The 13,903-nt window shown below is 37.3% G+C and overlaps 1 protein-coding gene across 9 annotated transcripts in view; it reads right to left on the bottom strand.

Annotated features, from left to right (window-relative positions):
- CadN (neural cadherin) overlaps positions 1 to 13,903 on the bottom strand; it is a 724,585-nt gene that overhangs the window by 36,390 nt on the left and 674,292 nt on the right. For all 9 annotated transcript variants that reach the window (XM_069324325.1, XM_069324357.1, XM_069324337.1 and 6 more), the window contains one exon: positions 2,126 to 2,241. In XM_069324325.1, coding sequence (XP_069180426.1) covers positions 2,126 to 2,241 — 116 coding nt within the window. The remainder of the gene's footprint in view (positions 1 to 2,125; positions 2,242 to 13,903) is intronic.

Here is a 13,903-nt window from a genome sequence, read left to right on the forward strand (position 1 = left end):
AAGTAGAGGTGCCACTGTATTCTGTTTAGGCAATTCTTTTTTTTCAATTATGAAAGTGTGGCAAGGGATCGCAGGTCTTTTGAGTAAAGTACTCTATTAGAAAATACAAGAGTCCAAAAAAGGTTGGGAAGCCCTACCCTTTAGAATATTTTTCTATGTCAAATATTCTCTTGTTGTATCTGTCAATTATTTTGGTGATGGTCTGGATGCGAGTAGAAATTGAAATGAAGATTTTTTGATGAACCTAATTGATTGTGCATTATCATTAGCCTTGAGAGATGATGTCTTGTCTCTCAACAACACACTGGTAGGAGACAGGCAGGGCTTGAGTGTGTGTTGGGAGGAGATGGGCAAAGTGTGTATGTGTGTTGGGAGGAAACAGGCAGGGCATGTTGGTGGGATGTGGGAAGTGTGTGTCATCTACATCCATCTGCCAGTGTGGCAGATGGATGTAGATGGTGTGAAGATATTTGCAGAAATGAAGACACTATATATTGAAGACTTAAAGCAATAGGCAAGATGACTAGGGGTGTATGTGGAGAGAGAGAGGTAGGGGCAATGTGTAGGGGAAGATAGGGAGGGTGTATGGGTAAGACCTAGACACCACCAGTTATCCCATCTACTTTACTTTAGTAGTACAGTACTCTAGTACTACTTTATACTTCATGACCCACACACAGTACAGTGGTACCTTGGTTTATGAATAAACTCTTGCTTTATTAAAAAGCTTATTGACTCTTTACAAACTTTTCGGGTTAAGAGCCCGATTTCTTCGGAAAATTTGAATCGGGTTACGAACTTTACCTCGGGAAACAAGTTCGTTGATACGTGTATAGCCAACCTAGGGCGTGGTGGCACGGCGATTGCATCTCAGTTTCCCAGTGCCTCCCGCCTAGTGACTATCCTGCCTGAATTCTTTGCAAGAATTTACATTTTTTTTTTTATTTTTTGCTATTTGAACATAAAAGTTGTTCTTATATATCTCGCCATGGGTTCTAAGAAAGCCAGCGGTAAGGTTCAAGGCACAAAAACACATGTAAGAATGACCATAGAGGAAAAAACAAGAGATCATTCATAAACATGAAAATGGTACACGTGTTATTGAACTAGTTAGGCAGTATAACAAATCTTCAGGGGAGGAGGCAGTAGAGGATGTCCCTTCCTCATTAAGTAAATGTGTGCAGTATGGGAAGAACTGCAAAGTTTTGCTGAAAAGAATCCCCCAGATAAAGCTTTAGCAGGCCATTGCATTGATCTTCTTAATGACAATGTGATGTCTCACTACAGACAACTGTTACAAAAAAGGGAAAAACAATCTTCAAGAAAAACAATGAGAAAATCATGCAGTGAGCCAGAAGCAGGTCCTAGTGGTATGGAGGCAAATTGTGCCTGAGAATGCACCCCAGAGAAGTCCTCACTGCATGATGTTATAATGGAAGGGGATTCCCCTTACAAATAGTAACACCTCTCCTCCTCCCCCCTCCTCACCATCTTCCATATGCCAACAGGAGTCGTCAGTAAAAGTAAGTAATAACATGTACGTACTTTTATAGTGAAGATTTGGGTGAATATGGGTATAAAATTTACTTTGAAGTTAATTTTTGGGGGAGTCAGGAATGGATTAATTCATTTCCCATTATTTCTTATGGGGAATTCGCTTCAGTTTACAAATTTTCGGGTTACGAACCGTCTCCAGGAACGTATTAAATTTGTAAACCAACCCTGTACTACCAACTAGTTTATACTTCATGACCCACACACTCCGAGAATGCTATATTTAATTACTCTAATGTTTGATAAGTATTTGAATGTTGAAATTTATATTATTGATGTCTAATTAAATATAATAAATATAATTTAAAATAATTAAATTAAATTAAATTAAAACTCTAAGTTTTAAAAATATTTTTAACAAACACATTAATGTTAACTTCTATGATGGTAAATAATGACCTGCTGTGTAAACTACCTGTATTAAATGTAACTCAAACTTTCATAATTCAGCTTTTAAAACACATTACTGTACTGTACTTTATATTAAAAAGACACACAAAACTTACGTACAAAAATTCTAATTTTTAACCAACAAATAATGTTCATGTAAGCAAAGACTAAAAGAACTCACCCTCTTCCTAGTTTCATAGTCTAGAGGTCCAGCAACATAAATGGCACCAGTCATGTTCTTCACAGCAAAGGCTCCACCAATGTTGCCATTTGTGATTTCATATCTGATGCGAGAAGCTGCAAGTAACAAGAACATTAATCAAGTGATAATATGTACCATTAAAATGTCTAAATTTCATGACTGGAGGTAAACAATATTTTAACTACTGTACTGTAGCTTAATGAAATTTAGTTCATCAGCACAGTACTTTAATTGCTATTTCTATAGAGCTCCAATAAAATTTATGTAATAAAAAATACACTTTTCAAACTACCTGTACCTTGCTAGATGTGAAGACCTAACGTCTTCAAACACATCTAAATTTGAGTAACAATGGCTTAATGACTAAAATCAATCATATGCTGACAAACCTAAAACAAATTTATTTAAACATGGTCCAGAACAAAATTTATATAAAAAAAAGGGAGCATGTTATTCAAACTATCTAATTTCTTGACATCTTGTTCCTTCCATGAAGTTCCCTTAGTGGGAGGTAATCATGAGATACAAGTGTACATGTCCTTATGGTGGGGTTCATTCCCTTATGCTCTATGTGACATTTTCCTCAGGAGCTCCTTCACTTCCTCCTTCCACAATGTAATTAATATCTATGTCTTGCTCCTACAGGTGCAGGTTAGAAGAAGAATACTACTGGCACTTTTCTCTTGTACAGCTCATATCTTATCTCTCCCTCCAATGTGTCATCTTTACACAACAATAAATTAAAGGCACATTAAGTATGACGATATGATCAACATGGGCTATAAATATAAAGCACCCGCATCACAACAGGTAATGTAACAAAACATATTTCTCATTTACTATACTTAACCTTTGCTCTCCACCCAATTTATACTTGACAATGTAGAACAAAATAAAAAAAAAAATAAAACCATTATTCCTTTTAATAATATTAAAATATATTCCTTGATCACAGGAAAAATAACACAAATTTATGCAACTTTCACCATAGTGAAGTAGTGAAATCTCACAATGACATCATGATTCATGAGCATTCATGGAGCAATCATCCCAGGAAGGTCACTTAGGGCCAAGCATCAGGTGGGAGTTAATCCAAAGATATTTATGCATATTTATTTCAATGATTTGTTTTCTCTTATTTTTTGCAGTAATATTATTGAATATGGTGTCGTTTGAGAAATGTATATAACAAAATGTGGAACACTGGAATGATAAAATATATTTGTAACTAATATGCACACAATATTATATTCTTAGAATAGTAAAAATACTGTTTTTGCTATTATTACACTATACACATTTTATATATAACTATCCAAATTTTTATTCATCAGGAGCTTTTTGGTGAATGAACGACAAAGCAGTTCACGTGGGTGTAACCTACGTGTAACAATGTGGTAACCAGTAATCAGAGTTCAGCCTAGCCCCACATATTTTGCATGACGTCCTAACTCTATGCATTGGATATATGTAATATTATTTTCTTCATATATTTAGTGCTTTTCCTAAGGTTTTCAAGTGCAATGATGCATTTGGCTGTCAATAATATCTGTATCACAGAACATGCAGAACATACAGTAGGTATGTAGATATATTCATGTCACTAATATGTGCACAATATTATGTTCTTTGAATAATAACACACACTTTCTGTTGTCATTATACTGTATACACACTTTATATATAACTATCTTCATTTTTATGCACCACAAAGAGCTACGAAGCAGTTTTGGTGGATGTGGCAATCTCGTAAACCAAGCACAGCACAGATCTACATGCCAGTCACTTGCCAACAACACCTAACATAGTAAAAATGCATCTATAATACTATGCACATTGCTAACTCTAGCCACAACACTGCTGTTATCATCAGAATCCTTGTCATTAATCCTGAATATGAATTACTTTTCCACAAATTTATTTTATAAAGGAACATGAGGTCCCATTTTATGATGAGTGGATCCAGGTTATCTTGAGGTTATCTCGAGATGATTTCGGGGCTTTTAGTGTCCCCGCGGCCCGGTCCTCGGCCAGGCCTCCACCCTCAGGAAGCAGCCCGTGATAGCTGACTAACACCCAGGTACCTATTTTACTGCTAGGTAACAGGGGCATAGGGGTGAAAGAAACTCTCCCCATTGTTTCTCGCCGGCGCCCGGGATCGAACCCGGGACCACAGGATCACAAGTCCAGTGTGCTGTCCGCTTGGCCGACCGGCTCCCTGGATGCATCAAACCAGAGCTATATGCTATGGATGTCTGCCTTATGCTGCAAATATTGTAACCAGCAATAGGTTCACCGATACTTGAACCTTGTACATAGTTTTTTTCACAGAATTTTCTATATGAACTATCATTGTTAAATAATTGCAGTTATTTATTTAATTATTAAATGATGCTGTGGGCACACGCTGCAATGCAGTGCACTACTCATGATCTCTCTCTCTCAGTACTGAGGGCCCCCTCACACCCAGCAGTTGTGCCCACGTTTAAGACGGTGTCGGTTTACTGGAGACCTGAGGAAGCAGATGTGAGCCCCTTGTATCCACTAGTTTTAAATCTTATGCATTATTTGAAGCCTGCCCACTCTTGATGCACAGTTTACAGATAATCAGTGTGGCAAACCCAAACCATGTCACAGACTGGAAGAGCAAAGTCAAAAACATGTACTGTACAGAACAGCACTTGAAATGTCATCAATTTCATTGTACATACAAATTGAACACTATCAAATGCTTTGATATTCATTTTAGCATTAAACATTGAGGTTTTACTTATCAAACAACTTTGCTTTACAACAGCAGAAGTCTATATCAAATATCTACATACAGTAATTAAGCACATTAATTAAATCACAAGGAAGTTGTATGTACATGGATTGTATTTTCAAGGCTCTAACCAGCTTGATACCTAAATGCTATGGATACAGCATACAAATAGCAGCTCTAAACTGAATTCTCTGATCTCCCCAGGAATCTCCACCTTCACCATCAAGTACCTGGATTGTACCTGGAAGGGGGTTCTAAGAGTTCTTCTACTGTACTTCCCAAGCTTGCCCCGAGGCCATCTTATCATTTTTCTAGCCGACACTAAATGTGTTTGGTTATGTGCCCTAAACGTTAGGTCTTCAGACATCATAACTCTCAGATCATTTACATGTTGCTTTCCTACTATGGATAGATTTGATTGTGTCTTGTAACCTGTATATTATTTAAGATCTTCATTTTTACTATGTATGTACCCAAATAACTGGAATTTATCACTGTTAAAACATCACATATTTTCTGTTGGCCAATTGAAAACTTGATTAATATCAGCTTGTATTTTTTCAATGTTTTCTGTACAAGTGATTTATGCTGATTTTGTCTCATTTGCAAAAGATGATGAAGCTGTGATTTTTTTGTGTATATCTGATATGAGAATAAGGAAAATCAGTGGTGTAAGGACTGTACGCTGAGGTACAGAGCTTTTGACTGTGCTTAGACTACTTTATTTGATTGACTGTTACTCTCTCTGTTCTATTTGACAGAACACTGAATATCCATCGCCCTACTTTATCTATTATTCCAATTGACCTCAATTTGTGGGCTATCACTCCATGGTTACATTTATTGAATACTTTTGGAAGTTCGTGTATACCATATTGGCATTCTGCTTTTCTTCTAATGCATCAGTGATTTTGTCATAGTGGTCAAGTAGATATAAAAAGGTATGATCCTCCTGCTCTAAATCCATGTTTGCCTGGGTTGTAGAGGTCATTGGTCTCCCTAAAACTGGAGAGCTGACTCCTTATCACTCTCTAATTTGGTTTTGTTTTTTGTTTTTTATCATATGAGACACTAGTGCAACTGGTCTATAATTCTTAGCTAATGCTTTGCTCCCTCCCTTGCGTATGGGAGCTATATCTGCTCATTTGAGCGAGTCTGGTATTTCCAGTGTTCAAGCTTTTTCTCTACAATACACAGAGTGCTTGTACTACTGGCACTTTGCATTTCTTTATTTCTTTATAAACATTTGAGTCCCAGGAGTCTGGACCCTGGGCTGAGTGCATGGGCATGCTATCGATTTCTCTTTTAAAATCTTCAGGATTTGTGTTGATATCAGTTACATTTTTAGAGGTTTGGATATCACACAAATTAGCTGTCCAGATCTTCCAATTTCATGCTGCTTATTGGAGTGCTAAACATGTCCTCACACTGCTTTGATTAGAATTTCACTGATTTCTTTGTCATGATGTGTGTATGAACTTTCACTTTTAAGCACTGGTCCAATACTGACTGAGGTTTCTTATTTTGATTTTGCACATATCTCATAGAACAGAGAGACCTGAAACAATCATCCCTGTTTAAATTATTCTTTCTTTGCAGGGACAGTTGTCTCTGCTGCTAATGCATTTTTGTTACTTTCCTTCATCTGTAGTGCCGACTGCATTCTCTTTCTGCTTTTCTGCAAAGGGACATGTTTCCAACAGACTTCCTTGCAAACAAACAATGTAACAGTCCCTATTGTTACCTTATTACAAAGTTTTTGTTAGATAATTGTTACAACTTGTTCTAACGTTGTAGCAATGTTGTAGTTTCATCATGTGTTTGGCAAGTATATATAGGCATGCATTGGTAGTCAGTTGTTCCATTTCTTGCATGGGATTTTTATTACTTACTACAATTCCCTATTGAATATTTGTAAGTTTCATGTTTATTTTGTCCCAGTCTATCCTTTTATTAGTAAAACATTTTTTTGAATAACCCCTCTCATTTGATAATTTTTTTTTTAGATCTATTATGGGTATTTATGTCAGTTGCACTTCAATGAGCTTGTGATCTGACTATGTGGTATCTCAGACTAATACCTTGAGGTTGTCTTGAGATGTTTTCAGGGCTTAGTGTCCCCGCGGTCTGGTCATCGACCAGGCCTCCTTGTTGCTGGACTGGTCAACCAGGCTGTTGGAAGCGGCTGCTTGCAGCTCGATGTATAAGTCATAGCCTGGTTGATCAGGTATCCTTTGGAGGTGTTTGTCAAGTTTTCTCTTAAACACTTGAGAATATTGTCAGTAATATCCATGAATATTTCTTCATTGTTTATGAAGATCAGATCTAGAATATTTTTGGCCCTTGTTACTTTTGTTATCTGCTGGTTGAGCAAAAATGTCACAGAATCAAAGTGCTGTATTGTAGTTTTCTAATCTGTGGTTGGTTACTTTCAGACAGATTTCCTGGCATAATATTATTGTTTGCTATTCTCCATTTTAGACTGGCAAGGTTGAAATATCCAAGGAAAATAATATCTGGTATTGGGTTTGCCAGAGTATCGAGGCTATTTTCTATTTTATTAATCTGTTCTGTGAATTCCTCAACCGTTACATCTGGCAGTTTGTATATTAGAATAATATACTTTCTCTATTTTCTAAATTTTTTACTCCCAGTATTTCTACACTTCATTTGTAGTCAAAAAGCTCAGAGCATACAAAGTCCTGCCCAATATACAAACCTACTCATCCATATGACCTATTTACCCTATCACATCTATATAAATTATATTCAGGTATCCAGATCTCATTGTACATGACTTCCCCTGCATGGGTTTTTGTGAAAGCTCCAAATACTGCATATGCCTCAGTGAGGAGGCCATTTATGAATAGTATTTTGTTTCTGCCTTCGTTTTTTTTTGTCCCTGTATGTTGGCAAAGATAAATGAAGTTACTGTACTTTATTTTATTTATTTTGACTGGGGGATATTTCAGGGAGGTCAGTTATGCAAAGGAATATTGGTTTTGCTCTTTACTGTTATTGCAGTGTTGTTCACTTCCATACGTGTATTTGTAACTTTGTTGGGGGGAATGTACTGGTAGCTTTGACTCTGGCATATGTACTGTATTGTTTGCTTTGCTGGTTCCAATACCGTCTGTTCCACCTTCTAAAACTGCTTTCTTCTGGATCTAAAAATGTACAGTACAGTACTGTATTTGACTCTCCTCCCAAGCTACTTTCCCGTTTGTTATTCTGTCGCAAAGAGTGGAAGATAAAGTCGAACCAGCGAGATACCTCACCAGCCGACCTGCTGAAAAGAGACGGAGCCACGGAAAAAAAAACGGGTTCAGACACCAAGCAAGCAGCGCCTGAATCCAAGACTGGGTCGGCCACCAAGGAGCCAGGAGAAGCACCCTTCCCTGATAGGATTGCAGCAGAGTCAGAACCCAGAGGAATAGCTGGACTGGGAAAAAATAGGTACAGGAACCCCCACAGCGGCCAGTCCTTTCGAAAAGCGTCCACAGGGGCCTCGCAATTGGGGGATGGCGTCACATACAGTGGGAGATGCAGAGACCATGGCAATGCGAAGAGATCCACCTCCGGGCGCCCATACATTTGACAAAGCCAAAGGAAGGAAGGAAGGAAGTGGTGCTGACTGTCCACTCTATGGAAAGAGGAATGAAGGAATTACCAGATAGTGGTCTGTTTTGTTTCGCCTAGCTTTCTGGGTGCCTTCCCTGGTCGATGGCAACTATGACATTTTTTAAATGTAAAGTGCTCATAGGTCACTGCACCCTGCGCTTCTCTGAGGAGGGGACCAGGTTCTGGCTTGGAGGTCCCTAGTAGGGAATAAGTACTCCTGTGACTGATGACCCCAAACTAATATAGCACATATCAGTTCAGATAGCTTGTGACCCGATAGGGCTCCTCACAGAAAATACATGTAATACATGGACCCTCTATAATGTAGCAAGTATTATGTCATCAGAAAATGTGATTTCTTTAAAAATTTAAAATCATCATCCCAACAGCATTATACAGACATCATTAGTTGGTGTTAAGTCTATTACAGTATTGCATTTTCTTGTAAGAATGTTTCAATTTTGTATCATGGTTGCTCTACTGAATGAAATACAGCTAATATAATGTATATCTATTTACATGTTCACCAAAAATACAAAGAATGCTGGAAATTCAGAGTTCCAACTCAAGGCGGGTATTAATACTTAAGGAGTTATGTAAGGCACATTGGGCTGAAATTCATATGTACCTTGATGTATAAAACTATAATTATAAGGCTATAATTATATATAAAACCCAGGATTGTATTCTTGATTGCCCTTCACTTAGTTATACGTACAATCAATGCTAACAAAACTGCAAAACTGTAATTGGGATACTGCAACAGCATTTATAAATACTGTATTAAAATGCTTTACTTGTGGCAATTATTTACAAGTAAGGCGCATCTGGGATCCTCTCAAACGTAGGTTCGAACCCTCATCACGGCCCTTGTGGATTTGTTCATTTATTTACAAGTATTTTATTTTCAATCATAGACTCCTGACATGAAAATGTGTAGCATATCAATATTTCGGGAGCAAGAATGCTGACCAGCCAATCATCCTCTTCACGGGACAGATGAGGATCAGTTTCTCAACACTGCAGTCCTCCTTAGGATTAGAAGCTGTGAAGTAGGCCTAAACATGTTTTTCTCAGATGTAGAACTGAACAGAATGCAATCAAACTGCCAAGCTGTTCTCTATAGAATACCCCCATTATTGATAACAACAGATGTACTGTATATACAGGATTAGAAAGCATATATTTCTAGTGCATTGTGTATGTGTAAAAATTTTATATTTTTGTTAATACAATTGTTATGCCATTGTATGTTACAGAGAATATGAAAAAAAAATCCTTCTACATTATGTTATGATATCAATTAAAAGTACTGTACTGAATAGTTAAATTATGAAAAAAAACAAAAACAATTTGAATACACTTGCAATACAAACTTAATAGCTGCTTTTGGGCACACAATCTAAATTTTTTAAAATGGCTCCCATTTCATAGTCAATTATGTTAATGCTTTTATGTATAATATTAATATACAGTATATTAAGTTAATTAAATTGTGTTGTGTACTGTATTTAATGAGCCTTAAAATTTGACTACAAATGAAAGAATGAACTGCTGCACAACAACAACAGGAGAGGGAGGAATGGGAGATGGCATGGAACTTGGGATTTGGGAAAGGATGGTTGGAAAGGTGGTCATAGGGAGGGATGATATTTTGGCTCATATTGCATTCTATTATGCCTCCCACTTATCCAACAAACCAACTAGACAGCTAGCTAAATAGCCAACCAGCTAAATGGCCAGCCAACCAGTCAGATAGATATTCAGCCAGCCAGCTATATAGGTATATAGCTAGCCAGCCAGATTAGATATATAGCCAGTCAGACAATCAGATAGATACAAAGCTAGTTGGCAGCCAGATAACTAGCCAGCCAGTGGAAGTGGATGTTCACTCTGTACAGAAGAGATGCATGACTTTCCCTGCCCAACCTTGGCTGACTACAGTGGCACACAGTTGCCACGTGCATTTTAATATGATATTGATAACCTTTGGAAATATTGCTGAACATTTATAGGAAGCACATGACAGCCAGTTTACAGCTATCATAGTTGACTTATCTATAAAGTAACTTCCATATTTAGGGGATTATTCATCGTTCATAATTTGTCAAGGTGAAGAGTATTTTTATATACATTTTTAAGTCAAGTTACTGTATGGACATATTTTGATATTTAACAGGCAACTACAGTTGATGAGTGGAATAGTGTGGAAGTTTTGAACAAAATACCCCTCAACTTGACGACACACGTGCAGGTGTGACTAATTTTCTTTTTGTTCCTGACAAAGTGTGTGAAAAATAGACTTTCATGGCATAATTTGATGAGGCACTGATGGAACACCTTGTGTGGGAGATTAAGTGGGGGCGACTGTGATGGGAACTGAAGATTTACCTCCTCATTCTTATATGCATGAATAGTTGGAAGGAGACAATTGTGATTGAATTGTGTACAGTATATTCCTTACCACTAAAATATTTATGGCACATACAAAAAACTGTTGAGGAATATTGGAAAAAGGACGCTGTAATATTGATCCCTGCAGTCAGTAAATTCGTGTCACACAAGACTCCAGCTGCTTCTCCTTGTATGTACAGCATACATTTTGATGAGTCTCTCATAAATTGATGAGTCGGATAAATTTGGGTTCAAGGGCCAAGTATTCTTCGAACAGTATATAATGTCAAAGTGGCAGAAGTGGGTTTTAAAGTTATTCATCTCTTGTAATTACCCAAATGTAATTACCTAAGTGTAGTTACAGGATGAGAGCTACACTCGTGGTGTCCAGTCTTCCCAGTACTCTTTGTCATATAACTCTTTTGAAACTACTGACAGTTTTGGCTTCCACCACCTTCTCACTTAGCTTGTTCTAACCGTCTACTATTCTGTTTGCAAAAAATAAAAACTTTCTAATATTTTTTTGGCACCTTTGTTTCCTTAGCTTGAATCTGCGTCCTCTTGTTCGTGAAGTTGCTGGTTGCTGGAAGGTCGATTCCTGCTAGTATTTTGCAAGTGGTGATCATATCACCTCTCTTTCTTCTATTTTATAGTTTTGGCATGTTTAATGCCTCTAGTCTCTTCTCATAACTCTTGGTTTTCAGTTCTGGAAGCCATTTTGTAGCATGAGTAACAAACTTTTTTTTTTGCACCTTTTCCAGTTTATTAATTAATGTGCTTCTTGAGATTTGGGCGCCATACAACTGCTTCATATTCCAATTTTAGTCTCACATAAAACATGAACAGTTTCTTTAGTATTTCACCATCCATATAATTAAAAGCAAGTCTGAAGTTGGAAAGCAATGGATACGCTCCTCACAATGTTCTTCATGTGTTCTTCTGGCGACAGCTTACTATCTAAAACAACCCTAGGTCACGTTCATTTATTAAAGTTTTGTAATTTCTTTCTACATAATTTGTAAGTTGTGTGAGGCCTATTTTCACCAATTTCACATTACATAACATGGCATTTATTCCCATGGAATTCCATTTGCCACTTGACACTCCAAGTATACTTGGAGTGTCAAGTGGAGTGACACTCCAAGTATACTTGAAGTATACTTGGAGTAAAATTCAAGTATACTTGGAGTGTCAAGTTAATACATCATTATTTTATCTAGATCAATTTGAAGGGCATTACAATGGTCTGCATCTCCTATCTTCCCCAGTATCTTATCATAATTCACAAACATCTTCAAATAATTCTGTATTCCTTCTGGTAGATCGTTTACGTAGATGATGAACACTACTGGTGCAAGAACTGAACCCTGTGGTACTCCGCTAGTAACACTCCTCCAGTCAGATACATTGTGTCTGATTACTGCCTTCATATGTCTATCAGTTAGAAAAAAGTTTCATCCGTTTCAGAAGTCTCCTTGTCACCCCTCCAGCATGTTCCAGAACAGCCTTTTGTGTGGGACTATCAAAAGCTTTTTTTTAGGTCCAGACTGACACAGTCAACCCAACCACCTCTTTCCTGTAGTATCTCTGTGGCTCTATCATAAAAACTAAGTAGATTTGTTACACAGGATCTTCCTGTTCGAAAACCATACTGTCTATCTGTCTTATTATTTCATTACTGTACTTTTTAGGTGTTCAACCCATTTGGCTTTAACTATTTTTTCTAGTGTTTTGACTACCACTCTTGTTAATGATAAGGGTCTATGTGACAGATAAAATTTGTCATTGAAATTATACTGTATTCAGCCAACAACAATAGTTAAAAAAAATTATATAGATTTACTGGAATGTGTTGAAGACACTGATGGCCCCACTACTGAAACAGGGTCACATCTTGTGCACTTATAATTATTATACCAGTCTCACTCTGCCCAGTTACAGGCTTGAACAAAATATAGTAACATGTGACACAATGAAGACACAAGAAAGAGCAAATGCCTATCTTTGGACCTAACATTGGAAGTGGTCATTACCAGCTTAGGAAAACTGACAAAATGCCAGTATTAAAATTCAAGGGTAAATATGAAATCCAAAGTATCCATGGCAACAATTAACACTACTGAGATGGTAGACAGTGGAAAGCAAAATTTCTGGTCCACATGTATCTGATAGATAAATGTGATGATGACTGAGGCAGGGAAATGTGTATCCATGTCTGTGGAATGGTACAAGAAATTAATTTCCCACCTGACTGGCCATAATGCTGAATGCATATGACATGTACTTTGTAAAAACGGGACAGAAAACATCAATGCACAAGTTCATTGGTGCCATTATTTCTCGATTACTTGAAAAATACACTAAGCTAGCAGAGAACATGCTTGGTAGAGCCACCCAATAATGATGAATAATAACCTACTGGATCAAGCCAAGGAGTTCATTTTACTGCATCCCACTTACTACTTACCACCTATAGGAAAGCAAGTCAGGTTACAATTAGAGTGTAATGTTTGCAGGGATAGTGTTGCAAAAAAAAAAAAAAAAAAAAAAAAAAAACTGGTGATGATGTATGTGGTGAAGGAGTATTGCAGTGCACTCTGCATCATTCACCTTCACAGATTATCACACTCTCCAGAAATTCTAAAGACACCACCCTATTGAAAACTATGTAATAGAATATAAAATGTGTGAAGTGTAATAACAAGACACTCATATTATAATTATAATTCATTGTGTCGGGGTACAGGAAGCCAGGTAATACATATAGTACATTATAGGCTTATATCGAGGTCCCCCCCCCCCCGGGGTTGAATTACTGTACTGACCCTTCTCAGGATGCAACCCCTCAACAAGCTGACTAACTCCCAGGTACCTATTCACTGCTAGGTGGACAGAGGCATGAGGCGATAGGAAATACGCCCAACCATTTCTGTTCTGCCCAGGATTCAAACCCGGAATTCTCGATTGTGGGTTGAGAA

The sequence above is a fragment of the Procambarus clarkii genome, chromosome 2 (assembly GCF_040958095.1).
Source record: "Procambarus clarkii isolate CNS0578487 chromosome 2, FALCON_Pclarkii_2.0, whole genome shotgun sequence".
Lineage (NCBI taxonomy): Eukaryota > Metazoa > Arthropoda > Malacostraca > Decapoda > Cambaridae > Procambarus > Procambarus clarkii.